This window comes from Pyxicephalus adspersus, chromosome 10 (genome assembly GCF_032062135.1).
Source record: "Pyxicephalus adspersus chromosome 10, UCB_Pads_2.0, whole genome shotgun sequence".
Lineage (NCBI taxonomy): Eukaryota > Metazoa > Chordata > Amphibia > Anura > Pyxicephalidae > Pyxicephalus > Pyxicephalus adspersus.
This window is the reverse complement of record NC_092867.1, coordinates 19,222,431-19,244,690: the sequence shown is the minus strand read 5'-3', so window position 1 is coordinate 19,244,690 and position 22,260 is coordinate 19,222,431. Positions and strand designations below refer to the sequence as shown.

The 22,260-nt window shown below is 39.6% G+C and overlaps 1 protein-coding gene across 2 annotated transcripts in view; it reads right to left on the bottom strand.

The window, feature by feature from the left end:
• The window catches only part of WBP1L (WW domain binding protein 1 like), a 42,244-nt gene extending 24,718 nt beyond the window's left edge, over positions 1-17,526 (bottom strand). Inside the window, exons 1-2 of one of the 2 annotated variants that reach the window (XM_072425149.1) lie at positions 17,371-17,522; positions 9,682-9,799 (exon numbers count right to left, since the gene is read on the bottom strand). In XM_072425149.1, coding sequence (XP_072281250.1) covers positions 9,682-9,690 — 9 coding nt within the window. In that variant the 5' untranslated portion in view covers positions 9,691-9,799; positions 17,371-17,522. Of the gene's footprint in view, positions 1-9,681; positions 9,800-17,370 lie in introns of both variants that reach the window. The other variant, XM_072425147.1, reaches the window with a different exon arrangement.
• Between the last annotated feature and the right edge of the window lie 4,734 nt (positions 17,527-22,260).

Here is a 22,260-nt window from a genome sequence, read left to right as displayed (position 1 = left end):
CCCAATGCAGCTTTATGTGACGGTGTGGCAATGCTGCTTCACTACTCCTGAATTCTGAGCTTCAGAAGCTTTGCCACCTTCATGACTGTATGGATTACAGTGGGATCAAAAACTTTAGGGTGTAAGCTTTGCCATTCACAAACCTGTAGCATATTATTCAGCCCCTGGGTACACCTACCCCTTCCTACTGTCATCTGGATTGGCTGTACAACCATCTAAAATGTGGGGTCTGCTTCTTGTGTGCCTCCTTCTAAAATGTACAAAATTTAAGAAACAAAACTTTTGGGGAAAAACTAAAATCACACAGATTTAGGGATCTTGGGAATGTAGAGTTCCTGAAATCTCAACAGGAGAAAAATGTCACCCCTTGCATGGTGGAAGCCAGAAAAAAGCTTTTTTTGGTACATCTGTCTCCCTAAAGAGATTTTCAATCACTTCCTGTCCTTTGGATTCAAAAGGAAGAGAATCTCTTATTAACAGAAAGATCCACTTTTGGATAGTCTTCACAGAACAGGTGCCTCCATTGAGGGATTTCTGTTCTGGTTGCAACTGAAAACGTTGGATTTTCTCTCAACTATCAACTAATTCTTAACAACATTATGAAAGGTCGACACAGACTTGCTGCACCAAGTCAGACAATGCCCCCTGCCCCGTTTCTTGGCTGCAGCATCAATCCATCCCCTTCCGCGTCAGGCTTACTGTACGTAGTCCAGCAGCTTTAGTCTTGGGAATTATTTCATGCAGGCTCATCATCACATGTGAGCATTACCTAGCTCAGTCTGTATGCAACTACAATCTGCCTAGAATGCTCACTGCTGCAGACTGACATTCATTCACCATTTCATTTTGGTATTTGCATAATGCCTCAAAATTCATCCCACTGATGTTTTCAGTGCATCACCCTGTTCGCCTTTCCTACCAGCTATTATGGGTCTGCATTGCATACAGAAGCACAGAAACTCACCTATTTTATCACTGAGCCTATAACACAGCATGAAATGAAACCAGAAAGGGGTTATATCAAATGTTCACATGAAATGTTTGTTATTGAGGGATTGAGAAACTACAATTACTAAAATGTTATGCAGATTTAAAAATATACTTCAGCTGCTAAACTGATTGACAGGTTTGCAGCTACTGAAAAAAAATTAATATGCCAAAGCCACGGGAAAAAAAAGTTGTGCGGTGGTAACACATTTTTTGAGCACCATCTAGTAATAATTACATCAAAGTACCATTACTGGCATTCTTCTTTGAATTCTGCTAATTATAAGCTAAGAGCAGTGTCCCTAGAAGTACCTTAATGGAATTCTAGCAGCCAGTCCCAGTGCCTCCAACTGGTAAACACTTAACTTGAGTTAACATTCAGTAACTCGGGTTCAGTTTGATCACAAAAACAGACGTGAAATTAAAGGGCTAACTCACTCAGTAGTTGCTGGCAAGCCTAATTAAACTTTTTCTATCAGCTACATCAGAGAAGGAACATACAGACCAAAATTCTTGGTTCCACCCAATTGCCATGACCATAAAAAAATAAAAATACTTGCAAACCTTTCTATCCAGACTGAAGATGCGACAATGACACCCAACAAATTACTCAAAACTGGTTTATGTTACGCAAACTTTTTGTGGCTAGCATTGGCATGATAAATAACTATGTAACTGAATCAAAAACGGTACTATGTACAAAGCATATAGCAGTCTACGATGCCATTTTAGATAATCAAATAACAACTGCAACTTTTCTAAAGCAGGTAAGAATCCTAAGGTATAGAACTGGTTGTGATAGACAAAAACAGACTCCTGATGTCCTTATCCAATCTTAAGCTGCCAGCTATATATGTATTCTTTCAGAGAACAAGTGTGTGGATATGGGGTAGCTGAATACAAAAAGTGATCACTTTTAGTGCAATAAACTGATCATGATGTGAATTTTTCATGTACCACCATTTGTTTCTTTGGGATGAAGAAAAATAAAACAGTGCACCATTTTGTTCCTGCGCTGCAACCAAAGCATGAGCATTGAACAACAAGCCAAGAAGAAATTCATTCCTGCAGCAACTTGCATACCTGCAACGTAATGTGTATTTAACAACAATGGAACATGTGCTAAGCGCAACCATTTTTTTAACATTTTTTTTTTTTATTTGCATTTTAGGAGGTACAAATGAAAACATAAATGGGAAATACAGCTGGGTAAGCATGAGTAAACAAAAATAGAACAGAATGAAACCTAAACTGCTGTGACCCAAGGGTGAAGCTTTTATCAAAACAAGGCAGAACCTAGCTGATGTGCTCAGAAAATGCCAATGTGTAGGTGTACAGTGGCAGAGACATCATGGGGCAGTCGGCTGGAGGGATCCACTAGCTACGAAAGGTACTACCAAGAGACATAAACCTCATCAAGGCCGAGTGTGGATGAGAGTTCTAAGAACCTAGAAAGCCTCGAAGTGGCAGATCAGAATGGGAGTGATAGAGAGATAATGATATGTAAAGGCAGAGACAAGGGAAAGAACAGAAAAGGGGGCAACTCAAAACGGTGTACTGTATTGCCATGTGTGGTCAACATTTTTATTATTAAACAGGATTTTTTATAGCACCAACATATTACGCAGCGCTGTACATTTAATAGGGGTGTACTGTATTGCCATGTGTGGTCAACATTTTTATTATTAAACAGGATTTTTTATAGCACCAACATATTACGCAGCGCTGTACATTTAATAGGGGTTGCCAGATATAGAACGTGACACAGGAGGAAGAGAAGACCACGCCCAGAAGAGCTTACAATCTAAGAGTACATTTGTACAAGAGACATTTTTGGTGTAGTTGTGTGCGTTGAAGGAACTATTGATTTTGATAGGAACACATCTGCCTTTTCTAGTATGATTTAATATGACAATCAGCAAGTAAGAAAAAAAAATGATAGTGATTGGGGAAGGACAATACAGAACACACTGGGTGGACACGCAACACGAAAAACCTGCTGAAGTCACATGAATTTAAACACTTCAAGGTATGGAAGGACTATGTGTCTTGTCTCAGGAATGTACTTAACCAACGTCAGCTTACCAAAGTACAACACAATCAACTACATGTAAGCTCCAAAAATATCTGTGAGGTGCATGGGGTAAAGAAATGGTAACTTGCCCATGTAGAATAAAGTGGTAAAGTCTGAGTCTCCCTACACATAGAACAAATTGTGTTCAGATTTATTGCAAGTATTTTATGATGAAAAAGTAAAAACCCTTTTTACTTGGACAACTAAAGTGCATATCCACATACTTTATTGGATGAATATACAAAAATCCTTAAATAATCTCTTATGTATCAGTTTATCCCCCTCTGTGTGTTAATATTACACAACAGAACCCTACAGCCTTAACTTTTAGAAATAGACGCAACAAGACAAAAACTAGTATGACAAGTGTTATCTGTATAATGTGCTAAATTTATAAATGAAATAGTTCAAATCAATCAGAATAACCACTTTGTTTTTCAACTCTAGCATAGGGCTGTATCTACACATCTAATCCCTGGGGGACTTTGGCTCACAATGTTTTTTTTTTTTTTCTTGGAATAAATAAAAAGAGCAAAAAGGACAAAAAATACATAACACTTCCATATGGGCAGTGCTTGGAGCTGTGAGTGGACCAATTTATCAGATCTCATTTAGTTAGAGAATATGAAGGTTAAGGACCCATATTTGCTAAACTCTGTATGTAACTCTTTTTGATTTATCCTATTTAACTGATGTGGAGGAACAGACCAATGAAGCAATTTCAAACTAAAAAGAACAAAATATAAACATTCTTAGGCTGGGTACACACATGCAATAATTGTCGTTGGAAAAGATCTTTCAGACTGCACGATGCATAAACGACTACTGTACACATAGCGCTATTCTCCCTTATAGAGAGGCGAGGGGGAGAACAACGAAGCAGCACCCCACTCTGCTCTCTCCATTTCACTCTCATTACAACTGTTCTGCATCCGTTGTTCCTGGATGCGCCGGGACGATGAGCACAGTACACGTGCCCGATTCAAGTCCGATATCAACCCCGAGAATCATCTAATGTGTGAACGTAGGCTTATTGAGGGCATCTGCACCTCTCATCCCCACTAGTCGTCGGGGGCAGCTTTAAAATGGCACAGAATGGTGGCTAGTGTTTACCATGCAGGTGGACTCCAGAACAGAAATGATGGCTTCCATGTCTAAAGCCACGTACACACACTTAATAATCGTCACTGAAAACAACTAAAAGCGAACTCCTTTAAAAAAAAAAAAAAAAAATACACAACAAAAATACAACAGTCACTATCCTGAAAGGAGTTTATAAATTTATAGCCATAAGTATATTGTAAAACAGTGTCTACAACCTTTCATCAGAGGTTGCTAGGGGTTCCTTGAGCAATTTGTGCCTCTCGGGTGAGCTGACCACCATGCTAATGTACTGTGAATCTAGTAATTATAGCAGGGGTTTCCTGAAGACCTAGAAGTTTGTAACAAAAAGGAGAACAAACCTGGAATGCATTGGGGAAAACCTACAACTTGCCTTGCTTTTGGGATAAAACCCATAACTCCTTTACTACCCACTGGGCACAAGATTAAGGAACTTTTTTCCTTAAATATGTAAACAAGAATGTGGGTACAAAAAGAACAGAATAAGGGCATCACTGAAACCTCAACACACTCACTATTCAATAAAGTAAATAATGACGAAGCAGACGCTCCAGCAATTGCATTAACATTTCCTAATCCAAAGAGGGGGAGGAATTCCAAGACAATGACCAGACACAAGCCAGTCAGGTCACATGATGCAGATCACGTCTCGGCTTTCTTTAAATATTACACCATATCTGAACAGGAAGAGATGAAAGGAACCTTTATTAAAGTAGTTTAGGCTATTCACAAAGTGTATTACCACTCCGCAAGGAAATTTTCACTTTGTTTTCATCAATTTACCAGTACAGTCCTATTGCATGCAGGTTTTCCTTCTAGAGTTTATGGTCTGGATAAATACCTGTAAAGCGGACCATACAATGTTTAGATGTATCCCCAAGAAGATTTTTTTCGTGATTGATTCCCTGAAAAGAGGACTGCCATCCATTGTATATGTGTTGAGTATAATGCTGTACAAGTCAGAACCTAAAGCTTGTTTAGCAAATGTACCACTTGCCCAAATGTCCTGTTCATCTATGGCCAACAAATTTTAGAAAATGTGTAGATATAATTTAGGACTTCCTTACATTTTGGTAACAAGTTTCCTCCAATACAAGCACTGGTCATCTGATGATTAGGTGTATGGAAAAGGAAGGGGAGAGGAGAAAGCACCACAAAGCATATATAGTCATAAGACTTAATAGTTGTTCCTCAAACAAACGTGTCCTGTAAATGTGAAACTTCAACTTTTCTTTTTAAAAGGGGAAATATCATGCTTTGCACAAATTTTTTAAAGTGAAAGTTATGTTTAGCTAAACTTGTGGCACTGGAGGAACAAATATTTGATTATAGTTGTGCCCCGATATCACCTTTAAAAAGAGGACCTGAACTGTGGAAATTGTGCCCAAAAGAGACAGTCAATTACCAGGTCTTGATTTACACTGGAAGAGGCCACTTTGCTGTGCCATCTCAGAGCTGCCCCTGATGACTGTCAGCAGGATTGAAGTACCAGGGAAGCCCTTGCACTGTAGGTACAACTTCCGCTGCAAGAAGAACAGAAAGCAGCACAGCAGTGACATCACCAAATCTTATTTCAAATCTTGCCAGGAAAAGACTGTATTGTTTTAAATAAGCCTTTCTCAATTACTTTTAAAATGGAGTAACCTCTAAAATATCTTTAAGGTCTTCAGGGAACCCCTCCTATATTCAAAACTCACAGTATAATAATATTACCTCTTACATTGCTGGCCATTCGGCAGAATGTCACCCTTAAGATAACCAAAAAGATCCTTTGTGTCATCAACTGATCAACAAAGAGGCACAAAGTGCTCGTTGTTTAAAAAACACCCAGCAACCCTAGGAGTCCACTGAACCCTGGTTGGGAAACAGTGCTGTAAATCATCTCATACTGTGGATAACCAGCACGATGGCTCCATGGTTAGCCCTTTCGCCTTTGCAGCGCTGGGTCCCAGGTTTGAATTTCGTCAAGGACACTACCTGCATGGAGTTTGCAGCTTCTCTCCGTGTTTGTGTGGGTTCCCTCCGGGTATTACCTTTTTATTCAACGTTCCAAAAACTTGCATTAGATTAATTGGCTTCCCCCCAAAAATTGACCTTAGACTATATTAAATACATGACTATGGTAGAGAGATTGTAAGGTGCACATCTAATATATTCAAGACAGAACGGTAGTGTTTTCTTTGTAACATAACAAGTCGTTACAATCCATTTAAGCAGCCACCCACACTATTCTAATATCATCAGGACAGGTAGGTTATGCTTTATCTAGTTGGGATGTAACTTGTATTTTATCTGATGTATTTTATCTTTACAAAAACAACAAACTCTGTTCATTGTTATTGCACAGAAAGAAAAAACTAAACACTCCAAGAAACCATCTTAAAGTATACAAAGTATGTGAAATACAAATGTATTGCTTAACAGTTCCTAATCTGCATGGAAATTCCTGGACTTTAAAAAGGAATGCACCTGGGTATTCAGAAACAAACGTCATTGGGAATCTGTATTTTATAAATCTGGTCCTCACAGTTTTGTACAACATATTTGTATAAATCAGACCTGCACAATACAAAAAGAAAACTCTTTATCATTCTATTTTAAAGGATTTCCTAATGGAGTTCTGGAACATACATGCTATATAGTATGTAGATAATACAGGCATCCTATTTCACAGATAAAGTGTTCTTATAAATAAATAAAATACACCTTGCTACAGATAAAGAGAACACCCCCATTTAATGTGGAGGAGTGGTTTCTACCCTGATAATGGGATGAAATACAATGCTATTTTTGGAAACATTGGTTCCAGGCTAGATATCATTTCATGCAGCATGATTAATATTGTGGTCAGGATTGGGCTTCAGGTACGAGCCTGGATGTTACAGTATGTGCGGGTCTGTGATCAGTAACATGTCAGATGTGTAATAAAGCAGGAAACCAATCCCAGTGCATGCAACATGAACACATACACCTACCTAACATGAAAGATTAGACATCTGTTTATTCTCTAAGGGCTGAAAATTATCAGATGCATTGCCATGCATGTTACTTTAAGGAAGTAGATCTGTATCTTACATCAGTACTGTAGAGATTGATGTGCGTTTACCCATTGCAGCCCCTGGATTCTTGGTGCAAATGAACAACTGGCTAATTCACAAATTGCCCTGGGCAAATTTTGATTAATGTGGAATTGTGGCATGAGGTTTTATTTTCTGCTTGGGTGTAAACATGTCATTTCTGCTGCAACATTGTGGAAGTGGTGCAGAAATTCTAACCTTTAAAATGCATGTAAAATTTCAACAGAAGAAGAAGATAGATACTCTAACATTTTTCATACCTGCCTGTCTCCCCTATTTTTGGATTAACAATTTTATCTTGCATACGTGCTATTTGCCTTGGGTCAAAAAGTGGTTGGAAATCCAAAATGTAACAGTTGTCATCAGAACAAATCAAGGTGATGGTAAATTTTCCAGTGAGGACATGTGTTCCATTAAAAAACTGTCCGCGTGTTCACTTTATATGATACCAATATCCAATCCAAACCAAAAAAAAAACAAAAAAACAACACACACACACAACATAGGAGGCCTCCAGACTATTTCTCTTTATCATCAATTATTTTGATGAAAGAACTCCATTGCCCAGACAGCTGATATGGGGGGCAAACAACCCAATCAATGAAAGGCAAACAACCTTTATCAATGGATCTGACCACTTTTGTTGGGTGGACCCCTTTGCTGCAAAATTAGTTCAAGCAAAAATCAATCTTTAACAATTGCTTTCAAGCAAACAATCCTTTTACAAGTATTGTAAACAGCAGTGTTTTATTATGGGAACTTTTTCTCTTTATTTCCCCATATGTGAAATTGTTGACTGCCTACTGGAAATAACATTGATCAAGGGTTGAGAAACTGTCAGGATGACCAAACGATGCAAAAATTGCAAAGCCAGCAATATTTTAATACAGTTACAGTTGTTCCTTATCAAATGGATTTTTCTTCCTTTACGAAATGCCAAACAATCCTCTTTACAGTGTTTATAAACTCTATATCTGGTCCATAGCAGAAACAGAACCCTGTATATGTATAGTCTACATATACATAATTCTTGAAGATTTGAATCCTTGCTGACAATCTGTGTGAAATTGGGAAGGGGGCCTACTTCTCCCCTATTCACACATCCAGACAAAAGCATTCTATAGAACAGCTGCTACTATGGCAGTGAAAGGACCTATTTCTATAAAAAAACATTTACCCTGTGAACACAGATTACAGCTTAGATATCAATCACTATCCCTTGTGTTCAGTAAAGAAATTTAACCACTCTGAGCTTTGTATATTGCTGATAAAGCTCAACCCAAGGTAAATATACATATGCAATAATCCCCCCGCCCAGCATTGCAAGTGTTAAAATAATATTATTATTAAACAGGATTTATATAGCACCAACATATGCTGTGTAATAAATATGGAAATTGGTATTTTTGCAAAGGGTACTAAAACTTTTTTAGTACCCTTTAACCACCAATGATTCCTCCTTTCATGCAACTGGTCCTCCAAAAAGTGCTCAGTCCAACCACCGCAGTTCAGACGTCATCACTGCAAGGACCCCCGAGTACCCACCCGAAACCCGGATCACCAAAGAGAAGCAGGCCAGATGCCAGGGATGGGGAAGGATGAGTTGGTATAAAGGAAGCCAAGCTTTAACAACCATATACATTGCAGAGACAGGTTTTACAGCAGTGAATGATTAGATCGACTTAATAACAAGAATGATGATGAAGAACCTGTTTTAAGACAGGTCACTATGGATATTCCATAACTCTACAATGTTGATTGCCAAGCATTCATAGTAATAAACTGAATGACCTGAATGACAGCCTACAGATCCTCATGAGGACATATGGTTTCTGAACACGTGAGGTCAACAATATACATATGTGATACCTAGATGCCTTCCTGTTTAGCTCATTCTTGTTGCCACTTCCCTGCAAGTTACTTTCACTTGTTTTTCTTCTGAATAGCTGTTCTCCAAATAACTACATACATAGGAAGGTTCATTCCATACTGTCTCAATGAATGTTTGTCAAGTGATTCAGCAACTTTACAAGTCTGTGCAAATAACCTCATTTATCAGTCATTTATGGTCCGACACCTGTACTTTTTTGGGGGGGTTTTCACACAAGATGATCACCAAGGATGGTGGGCAACAAAAATCCAGTGTCTGTAGAGGACTTAAACAGTGTTCAACCCAGAATTTCTTTTAAACTGGATGGGAAGAAATTGTAGGTGGGTGGCAGCCCCTGTATTGTGACCCAACTCATCAGTAACTAACCAAAAACAGCCATGTGTTTACTTAAAATTGCAAGTGGTGCTCCCAGCTTAAAGGGGCTGGGAGAACACTGCCTAAAGCAGAACTAAAGCAGCAAAGTCCATGAACAGGCAAAGCTTTACTGCAGAAAGCGACAAGTGATGCCCTCCTGCAATAAACATTCTTACCTGCCCCATTGCTCACTAGAGTGGTCAAAAATGGATGAGCTGTGGTTGCTGGGACAGAACAACTTCCCAAATTCTGGTTCTTCCCAGCAGAGCCAATAAAGATGGTCAGAGATCACAACTAGGAATAGAAGAAGGAAGAAGATAGTGTTAACCTGTGACAGAACAGGGACAGGTGAGTATAACAGGGTTTAGTCCTGTTTTAATATTAAAGAACCAAAATCTCAGTTTTACATTTAGCAGTAGCAGAATACAATAAGAATGTAAACTGAACTTCCACATATATTTGTCTACCCTATGAAATGGATCTATGTGTGCTTAATTAATTTTATATACAAAATACAATGATTAGGAAAGGTGGTGATGGTGGTGAGGTAAGCAAGTATTACACACAGGAAACAGCAAACCATTTCCATAGTTACTGGTTAATGGTGTCCAAAAACAGTTAACTTTTGCTTTCAATATTAATATTATGCTGATAGGGGTAGATGCTTCAGTTATCGTTCGTCATTTAAAATGCATGTAAACCCAAACAATACGCCTTTGATCACCTGCATTTTAATTTGTAAAAATAAATAATAATAAAAAACTGTATGTATATATAGATGTGTGTGTGTGTATGTATATATGGGTGTATGTATATAAAGATAGATAGATCTTTTGAACTGCTATTTTACCACTGTCTTCCAGCAAGATTTGCAAACCGAATCTCAAGTGGCATGATACCTATAATGATACCTATGTTGTTAAAGCCTTGACAACAGTTAACGCAAAAACTATACCTGAAAAAAAAAAAACAGATTGGTTGTGTTTACAATCATATTTTGGCATAAATTGGTAATTAATTAGGCAAGGCACGGTGGCTCAGAGGTAATTGCTCTGGCCCTTGCAGGCCAGGACACTATGTGCATGAAGGTTTTCCCCATGTTTGCGTGGGTTGCCTCCGGGTATTACGGTTTCCTCCCACCTTCCAAAAACATGCAGGTAGGTTGACTGGCTTACCCCCCCCCAATTGACCTTAGACTATAATAAAGACATATGACTATGGTAAGGACATTAGATTGTGAGCACCCCTGAGAGACAGCTAGTGACATGACTATGGACTTTGTGCAGCGCTGCATAATATGATGGTGCAATATAAATACTGTGTGATAATAATAATGCATTTTTTTGGTTTATTGCTTAACCTTCGTATTCAAATCAAAACTGCATTTGCTTCATGAGAGATATTTCAAGAGATCATAACACCGATCAACTATAAAACAAGTTGATGGTACAGCAAATAATTGTAGTCAATCGCAGGGATCAATATAAATCCATCCAAAATGCCATCAAGAGAAAAATCGTGAATGCCCAACATTAAGCAGCTAGGTTTCCACAAAAGGAAATCAATGATCAGTTAAAAAAAAAAAAAAAAAAAACACAGAGCAGCCAGTCTTGTGTATCTCTTTCCAGGATTCATTCTATCTTGGAAGACAAATCCCTTTTCACACCACACATCCATTCTCAGTAAACTGGAGTTTGCCTTATCTAAAAAATGCAGCTGATAAGAGAAAGAGGAAGAGGGATGGCTTGTGAGGTAACTTGCAATGGAAAAAAATGGTATTAATGTGTACTATGACCCCTGACTGCATAAAAGCAGAACACACAAAAAAAAAAAAATCAGTGAGCCAAAATTAAAAATAATTTTAATGAATAAAGTAAAAAAAAAAACCATCTTCAGCCATGCACTATACCCTGCAGCTATTCAGTTCACCACTAAAATGTCACTATTCTTCCAGAATGAATGATGACCAAAGTCATTTAACCTTTCCTCTAAGATTAGGCTGTGATAGGTACATCTCCTGGGGTGGGTCATCCGCCATCAGTGGAGAGCAATAAAGAACCAGTCACAGCTGTGGCTGATGCTAGTTGAGCAGTTGTCTCAACTTCATAAACAATAACCTGGCACAAGAATATAGTACAAATTAATTATAAATAAGGACCAAGGATACCATCACCCAATAAAATACGTAGACACCCAATATACATGTCCACCCTATTGTGTGTTACTTCCCCTACCTCCTAGATTGTAAGCTCTTCGGGGAAGGGTCCTCTCCTCCACCTGTGTCACTGTCTACATCTGCAACCCCTATTTAATGTACAGCACTGCCTAATATGTTGGTGCTATATAAATACTGTAATATTAATAATAAAGTCCTTAAAGCCCAGATTTGGTATATCAGAGCACACAAACATAATGTATTGCCAATTTCACAACTACCCCCATACAGAGTATTTTCCTACACATCCCCCACACGTTCCCGCCATTCCCAATGTGTTTTTCAGTCTTCACCTATGACCTGTGTCAACAACAAGCCTATTTTTTTTTTTTTTTACAATGGCCTTCTACAACCATCCCACCCTAAACAAAGGAAGGACATCCATCAATGTCACCTTATCTTCAGTAAATAAATGCCAATATCCAATGCCATTCAGCTTAAAGTCTCTCATCCCTACACTACACTACTAAAAGAAAATATAAAACACATTTTTGCAAATAATACAATTTTGATCTAAACTTTTAAAATCTTTGAAGATCTAAAAATCAGACATTGACTGACTTTTACCCATACCTAAGCACTTAGTTTCCTGATTAGGAACAGTACTTAGGTGGAAGTGGTGCGATTGCTGGAAAAAGCTAACTCTTCCATTTCACCTTAGAATCAAATTCAAGCTCCTGTGCTTTGCCTTCCATCCCCTCCATAGTTCTTGTTCTACTTACCTTTCTGACCTGGTAGAAAAAAATCCTCTAGCTGCTCTCTTCTCTCCTCCAATGACCTACTACTGACTTCCTCACTCATAACCTCATCACACACACGGCTCCAAGACTTTCTTAGCGCTGCCCCAACTATAGAATGGTCTTCCTCGCCCCATTTGACTTGGTCCTACTTTCTGCTCATTTAAAAGAGCACTTAACACACATCTTTTTAAACTTCCCTACCTGTCTTCTTCTGTCTTCTAAAACCCGCACTACTTCTCACCACTACGTATCTTCCCTACTATTGTGTGTTACTTCCCCCACCTTCTAGATTGTAAGTTCTTCGGGGCAGGGTCCTCTCCTCCTCCTGTGTCACCGTCTGTTTCTGTGTGTCATTTGCAACCCCTATTTAATATCTAAATCCTGTTTATTATTAATAAAGCTGACCATATAGCTAACTCATGATTATTATTACTCAATGTTATTTTTATAGCACCAACATATTACGCAGCGCTGTACTTTATATAGGGGTTGCAAATGACAGATAGAAGCAAACAATGACACAAGAGGAGGAGAGCACCCTCTGGAAAAACTCATATGAGGTTTTCATTGCTTTTATGTCAGTGTATTATACCCAGTTTTAGACCGTGTTTTTTTTAACAGTATAGTTTTCAATCATTTTCCACACATAAGAACCTGCCACCATATTCTCGGTTTTTCTTTGCTAGGTAATAAGCCTCTAATTCCAAGGCTTCCATAAAAGATTTGTTTAGATGGCAAAGAAAGCGAACAACAAAGCACTGTAAAATAAGATAATCCGGTAAGAGCCAAAATAGATTTCTGCAAAACAGTTTTCTTCTAATCTTCTTACTGAAACAGTGTATTGCATAGCTTTCTATATGGACTTGATTTAATGAAAACAAGATTATGATTTATGAGGATTTGACAGCTCAACCTATTCAAAACAATGTTAAAATAGGGAAAGGAGACACAGAGACAAAGTATTCATTGTTTGCACACTAGCTGGAAACACAACTTTTTCATGGCACTGATGCCATACACATGGCCAGGAACTTGTATGGGCTTGATGGTGATATCCAGGATAATGTTACCCAGCCCCCTGATGACCAGAATAATAAAAAGAAATACTTATACACTAATTATTTATCTCACGTAATTGCATATATAATTTTTTTGCATGAAGCATGACACTGCAGTGTGTTTTGGCTTCACTGTAGTACAGCTTAAAGTGATTTATTTAATTTTCCAGGGGCCAGTGCTCTGAATCACCAATGTTAGCTGCTTGTATCAAATACCTGTAGCCCCAATGCTGCAGGTACTCCGGTCAACTCATTCATCACTACAAAACGTAAAAATATTGGGTACCGGTATTTCCCATATATAAAAGTTTTAGGGATGTGCTTTTCCTTTTTTTTTACATTAAAACAAACTAATTTGCCTGTTCAGTTTAGTGTGTATTCTCAGCAAACCTTGGTGCCGGAATGAATAAACTCCTGTGCACAGGAAGGGGACAAGGAGAAGACATCAGCGTCTATTTAGTCTCCTATTAATGGTTTTGCAATACTTACAGTACTCAACCAAGAAATTTTTCTGGGTGGGAAGAAATTGAACTGCAAAGCAGTAACTTAAATTGCTAAAACATCAACAAAGATCATAAACTCTTACAAAATATTAAACTGCAGACATGGAACCCCTCCACACACACCAAGAACTGAATATTATGTAATATGGAATGCAAATGTCACCAAACTGAATAAAACCTTGCCACATAATTATAATCAAACAAGTTATATCTCAAAGTTCTAGAACTGGCTGATGCAAGATATTTGCATTAGCCAATAACAGCGATGTGACCTCCAAATATTATTACATTATGAAAATGAGCAGTTATTTCAGGACAAAGAAGGAAGCACAAAACAAGCTGGGGACCAGAACACTGAGTACCAGATTTGGGAGGTAAAGCATTTTTAGAGTAACATTTCAGCTATTGTTTTAGTTTGTACCTGTACTCCCAAATGCAGATTTACTTCAAACATTTTACAAGTGAAGGCCAACTTGTCAGCTTTCCAGCACGGAAAGAAAAAAAACTCACTAAGAAGGTAAAAACCCAACAAACTTTTTGGAGGTAGATTGGGGAAGGAATAATTATATTATTAATTACAGTGTTCTTCCCAGGCCCTTTTAGCTGGGCACACCACCTGGCACTTTCCAGTGACCACCCTACTGTTTTTTTGGGTGGTTATTGAAGAGTCAGGTCACAATACAGGGGCTGCCCCCACCTAAATTTTTCTTACCCAGCTTAGAAAAATTTCTGGGTTGAACACTGAATTATAATGAAGTTTTTAGAGTTAAAGCCACAATTTTCCCCCCACTTTGGTTATAGCAGGGAAAGCATGAACGTGCTCATTAGTGCCAGTGGTCGCCAAACTTTCGGACCTCACGGACCACTCAACTCAAGGAATTCGGGCTGTGTGTCACTCATCATGATGCCAGAACCCACCTGCGATAAACCTGCGATGGGAGAGTGGGTGGGTTGTGTCCATACGAGGAACAAGGTCCGTGGCTCAGGCCGATGTGGCCTTTTCCTGACCCAGCTGGGGGGCGCACCGGCCGCAGCCCCGGACCACTGGTTGGCAACCACTGCATAAGAACATGATTATAACACACAGCAAAGTACATCACATTCTTTGCTGCACTGGGTTGCTACTCATTCTTCATGGGCATCCCAAACACACCTTGCATCGTGTGTACTGCTGTGCTGAAAAAGCTAAAGCTGGTCAAAGTATAGTGCATCACACCTTGCTGAACATGAGCGGACAAGTTAAAGTGCCCATGCTAACCCCCTGCAGGAGTAAACACGAAACAGTGGAAGAAGGTGACCTGGTCTGATGAATCACATATTTCAGATTTGCTAATGGTTGGGGAATAAGAAGCCTGAACTATCTCCTACATAAAAGGTGATGTAGAGAGGGAAGGGGAGCAGATGCTAGGTCAGCACAGGGAGTAATTAAACACAAGAAATGGAAATGGTACACTAGGGAATCAACTCAAAGAATCAAATGGAAACATTCTCAAGCACATTGCAATGGATGTTGCAATGTTCTTGAGAATGTTTCCATTTGCAAAATGTATGTAGAGGAATGATGGCGAAAATCATTCAACCCAACTTCTGTGTTTCCGTGCAGCCAAAGACATACCCTCTGAGTATGCATCATGCCAATATGGGCCCATAGGAGAAAGTGGTACCATTGTCATTAAAGTATATACAGTAAAAAAAGGGGACATGTACAGGCAAAAAAGAAAAAAAATGCATAAAACAAAGTGGGGAAACCCTTAAAACACATAAATGCCCTTCAGCTGCTTTCTGCATTGCACCATAAGCAAGAACACTGAGGACCCCAAAAAAGAAGATGCTCCAGAAGTGCAGGAAGATCTTCTCATGGGATATGGAGTACAAAGGATTGTGACCTTACCCTGATCTAAATAGTAAAGTATATTTCTTACATTTCTACTCATACTCTACTCTTACATTTCTACTCTACTTCTACATCTTGTTCTAGCTATCACAAAGTAAGATGGGTTGGGGGAGGGGGCCTTATCACAAAAGCAAATTTGCATTTTAGTGCAAGGTCCATCTTAAGTATGTATAGGGGGCTTGGATGTAAAGTTGGGCTTTTGAAAACTTTTATGAAAGCAACATAACATTTTTCAAGTACAATATTAAAAGTAAAATTGAGGGAGAACTTTAAGAACAAAAACTTTGCAGACAGCTACTAGTCCTGTGGTTGGGAACTTGAAGGCTAATTTCCCGGTGCCAATAACAGCAACCCATCATTCTGTGCCAGATAACACCACTCAGCATTTAAAGATCTGACTGTGGCAAAATTTAAAGAAAACTTGCAGCAATGGATATATAAATGCAATTGCACAAGCTAATCTATGGCGGATCAGTTCATACATGGCATATTACACATTGGCATGCATTGTGGGCACTGAAAATGAAAAGGTTTGGTTAGATGCATTAGGGTACCATAGTAAATAAAATGGTACAGCAAGACAAAAACACATCAAATCACATGGAGAGAGTCAGGGCAGCATGGTGGCTCTAGGTCCCAGGTTTGAATCTCGGCCAGGACACTATCTGCATGGAGTTTGCAGGTTCTCCCCTTGTTTGTGTGGGGTTCCTCCGGGTACATTCCAAAAACATGCAATAAGGGTAATTGGCTTCCTCCCCAAAATTGACATTAGACTGTAATAAAGACGTATGACTATGGTAGGGACATTAGATTGTGAGCTCCTTTGAGGAACAGTTAGTGACATGACTATGGACTTTGTACAGCGCTGTGTAATATGTCAGCGCTATATAATAGAATTTGCACCTCTATAAGGAACAAATTTATGTAATAAACATAAAATCTTATGCTTGACATCTGCTCTCACACTCACAGGTCCTCTTTAAGGCCACAGGGAAACCTATTTATAACTCCTACAGAAATGAGGTTACTGAAAAATACATTTATAACCCAACCCTTAACTGGGCTGCCCGAATGTCACACACTATATAATGGAATATTTTACATTGCATGCAATGAATACATAAAAATAATAAAATAAATATTAAAACTTAGATCTGTGTCCATAAATATAAATAGGATCACTGCAGGAAAGGAAAACCTGATCAGATTTTGTAAACAAACACATTTTTCTCAGCAGTTTACAGAACCAAAACAGCAACAATAACACCCCAAATGTCAACATAAACATGTTCAGGCACAAAGCCAGAATAAGCTGCCCTCATATGGACACTGACACCACCACCTTGCCATGGCAGCACTACAAGTAGCCCAGGCAAGCTGGTAGCAGGGTGACATTTCCAGTGCTGTCCCATGGCTACAGACTCTGTACAGGAATGTCACTCTCTGACCACTTACCTGGGACTCCATACTGCCTGACGTGCTGCTGGGGACAGCCTGAGACAGCAGGAGTGACATATTCATGTGACGATCCCTTGTCCCCCCCAGTCCTTCCTGTACGTGCACCAACACAACAGCAAACACAGCCCCTGCAGCTGTGCACAGGCAACCGAGGCTACCTAACTTGTACTTTCACAGTGCTAGGAATACACAGTCACGCCCACTTCTGTCCAGGCGAGCAGGGGGCACTGGGATACAATGGGGAATCTGGTGGAGTGGGGGGCACTGGGACACAATGGGGAATCAGGTTGAGAAGGGGGCACCGAGACACAATGGGGAATCTGGCGGAGAGGGGGGCACTAGGACACAATGGGGAATCTGGTAGAGAGGTGGGGACTGGAGACACATTGGGCAATCTGGTGGAGTGGGGGACATTGAGACATAATGGGGAATCCGGTGGAGAGGAGGGCACTGGAGACATGATGGGGAATCTGATGGAGAAAGGGAGAATGAGACACAATAGGGAATCTGATGGAGAAGGGGGCACTGAGACACAACGGGGAATCTGGTGGAGAGGTGGGCACTGGAGACACATTAGGGAACCTGGTTGAGAGGTGGGCACTGGAGACACATTGGGGAACCTGGTTGAGAGGTGGGCACTGATACACAACAGGAACCTAAAAAAAGTTGTGTGTGGGGAGAGGAACTGGTGCTCAGGCAGAAATAGAGTAAAATATACAGATATTGGAATACGCCAGCTCCAAGCGTCTGTCAGCAACATAATCTTGAAACAAACACCTGCATTGCAACATGTTAAACAGAGATAATATTGTGCAAGATGCAATCACAGGGATAAAGCCTGAGGACTTCTCACGTCCTTTATCATAGGATCTTATAATAACAGTGAGGAAACATTCAGAGGTTACCTGCCACTTTTTTAAATGATTTTACAACCAGTCACATCCTCCCTGCCTTGTGTCTAATATAAATTGGGGATAAAAGAACTCCTCGAGTGCACTGGTTACCATGAGCAACAATTGGGCATTTGTCAATTTGGAAAACCAGGATACAGAAGTTTCAGAGATAAAGAAACACTCAGCCTAACCAATTAGATTTTTTATTTTTATTCAGCGTAACTCAGGTGTGATGGGGGGCAGGGGGTGTTCTTTGAGGGATTTTTGTATGGCATAAAACTATTGTGATCACTCATGCAAACGCCAATAAAATATGAAGGAAGGGAAGGAAGATGTACAATAAATAAATGTTATTTATCATATCAATAATGTTTTATGAATCATCAACACAGACACATTATACTCGGAGACCAAAATATAGGTGACATTATTATTATTGAATTTAATACATAAACCGATAAGAATACATCTTTATTATGTATTTTTAAAGTTCAGTACAGAAACAAGTGTGTGTATATGTCCTTGGTCAGGGTTTGAATGATATATTGCACAGACTGTCTCTTCTGGTCACACTGTCATCTCCATGGCAACCACAGAATGTATCATTCACCCCTTGCTATTCACACACCATGAAGGTTAGACAGCCAGTTCAGCAGGATAGGCTGCGCTGACAGTCTGGGCGTAGGCAAGTTGTTTTCTAGCAGAAGTCAGCTGACAGTTTAAAGAGACAGGATGTGGGTAGTCTTGTGTTACTCTTTTGTTTCTTTGTGTACTGCTGCTGCAGAATTCTTACCAAATAATAAATACAGTAATCTCAATTTGTAGATATCTATACTTGATTTTCTGCATATTTTCAAATATTTGAAATGTTAAAACATTTTATATGCCCTTCTGCCTTATGTCAATACAACATCAACTTTATCCACAGAGTTTTCTTTTATAAAATTTATGGCCTAGTGGTTTCCTTCTTGTTTGCTGCAATTTAAAAAGTCTTTGAAAGTTAGAAACTGTCTGAGTTCTCATAAAACTGGGGATTGAATAAACCAGCCCAGTTATCAGGAATTACATCAGGAAATCCACCCTGAATAATATATTAGAGCCATCACCGGAGTGCATGTTGGCAGAAGGTGGAAACAAAAGGGCTGCAGGGGATGAGAAGATGCAACAAGAGATAAACAAAAGGTGAATAACGAAGGGGAGAGTAAAATTGGGCAGGAAGGCAGTTTACCACCTGGCTGAATAAGAGAGATTGGAACCAAAAAAAAAAAAAGTAGGGGAAGCACTGCCCCCTAATTCTCGATCTTCTAGGCGATTGAGAATGAATGGGAGCACAAAGCCCCCGGGATACCTACGTCACACATCCTAGGAGGCTCTTGGGTGCTCTTTTGGTGCAAAGAGAAAAATTTGCTGATTTCACGCATGCACAATGAGATTGGCTTGTTTTTTTTCCATCCTATGTCACCCGATCTTGCACCTGGGTCAGGTGACGTAGGAAGAAGAACTCGGAAGAAGAGGAGAAGATGGCGCCGCCTTGAGCGCCGAATCGGGGATGAATGTCGGGACGACGCAGGACCCAATGCAAGACACCTTCGGATGGATGGGACTGCGGGATTGAAGGCAAGTGGATTTTTTTTTTGCCACTTTTCAGTTTAGTTCCTCTTTAAGTTTGCAGTGGGGTTGCAGGTCCTGGTTCCTGGAAGCAACATGTTGGTTTGGGTTGCTTTTACCCCTCTGGCCCACAAACATAAGGGTAACTCGTGCAACCATGATGACTGGTGGTACTGTTTTCCACTTTTAGGTGCATTGCAGCAGCTTGCTTTGTCTGCGAGGTGCAAACTGCAAGGATTCAGATCGCATATCTGAAAGAGACCGTTAGCTATGTACACACGTCAGATGATTGTCACCGAAAACAAATGAGGTGAAAATCTGATATGTTTAGCGCAGTCCCCCAACATCGTTTATCAATCTATCATCACAAATTCACTAACAACAACAGTTCACTTCTATGGAATAGAGCAAAGTGGGGTACCATGTGCTCATCCTCCCTTCTCTATAGTACAGAAAGGTGTTGTGTGTACAGTGCTCGTCTGTTCATCTGATCATTTCCAGCATCAGAAATCTGTTGTCTACCTGACCCATGTAAGGAGTGTTAGAACCCCTGTCAGATTTTTGCTCCCCAGGTCAGGGTTAGATGTTCCCTTTCTGCTGACATGCTTACATTTGACCAGACAGTAAATTACATTATTTTTTAGTAGAGCAGATGTATATAACGCATGTCAGATTTTTTTCCCTACAATATGATATCTGGGGTTAGGTAAGGGCTTGGAGCCATTACTAGCAAGTGTTAAGGAATGCCAATGGATGCACAGTAATGCACTGCATGCCTTCGGTGTGGGCAGACACTAATGGCCTAGAATGGCCTAAGGTTGATTCGGCTTGTGAGAATGTACAGCATGAATATGTTTTGTTTTTTTTAGTATAGAATTTGTTTTTTTTAGCTTAGTTCTTATTGCAAGAAATGCAATAATTGGACTGAAATAACCAATGCATTACATACAAGTATAATGCAGTGCATGGCCATTTATTCCTATGGGAGCTTTTAACAATGAATGTCAATCCAGTGCACCAGTGCTGTGCAGTGCCTTGCATTGTGTTAAAGCACATGTTATCACATTTCATTGTTCTGTATGGCATGCAATGCAGCAATTTATTGAATGGGCTGCCAATTTAGCACATGACACACAAACGTAATGTAGCTCTTGGCAATTTGCATTTGGAATGCCATTAACAATGAATTTCAAACCAGCACACCAACAAATGTGCTATGCATTGCATTGGCACATACAATTTCACATGGAAATAAGTGCAATAAAGTGATGTATTGGTGTGAACAAGCCCCAGCATTTCGTCTGAGGACTTCAACAACTTGGAATTTTCATAATACTAGAACATTGTTTCCACTAAAGCAGCATTCTGAATCCGTCCATTAACGCTTGGATATATTGCTGAGTCCATGCCCTGACAAGAGCCTTTGTTTGCTGTTAATAACTATTTAACCCGCAGGAGGCAGTAGGGGGAGTACAACCCTTAATCCATCGTTGTTCTCTTCGGTAGGCCCTGTATTAAACTGCCATGGCACGCCATGTTATGTACAGAAGAAAAATAAAGTATTAGAAATAATCTGAACAGCAAAAACATATCAGGAGGAAAAGATATATATAGGAAATCATTGAATTATAAGCTCCTTCTGACCTCCTGTATTAACCACTGTAATCAATTATCATCAATTAATATTAATCAATCTAAAAGTGAACCTGAGGATAATCTATACCACTGTAAGATGTAAATGCCAGCCTTAGGAACACCAATATCCCACCTTCCCTGTACATAACAGGCAGATGATACAAGAAAGATTATAATATATATATGAATAGAGTTCAATTGGATCTTCAGCCAACATACATCTTGTTGTGGATATATTAGGGAAGAACAAGAATGTCACTGTCAAAATCTTTTTTCTATATCTGTCCTACTTTTATGGTTGGCTCAGTATCCAGCACTTATGCCTTTGTAGCACTAGGCCAAAGTCTGAATTTTGACCAGGACACCATCTGCATGAAGTTTGTATGTTCTCCCGTGTTTGCATGAGTTTACCCTGAGACTTTGGTTTCCTCCCACATCCCAAAAACATGCAGTTAGGGTAAATGGCTTCCCTAGTTTTTTCCTCCTTTAAAATGCTGTTAATACAGACAAAAACAGTTGATATTTCAGAAATCCAGTAAGTGCCTAACATTTTGTAGTGAATTGACAACTCTGCCTCTGCTGCAGTTCCATGAAGTATTGGCAGCCTTTCCCGAGTTCACCCCTGCTGGACTACGGAAATGGGCGCTAGTACATACTGGTGGCCCGGAGGAGGAGGGGCACTGGTACACATGGGGACTTGGAGGACAGATGGACAATGATACACAGCAGAGGCAGGGACCTTGAATAGGGG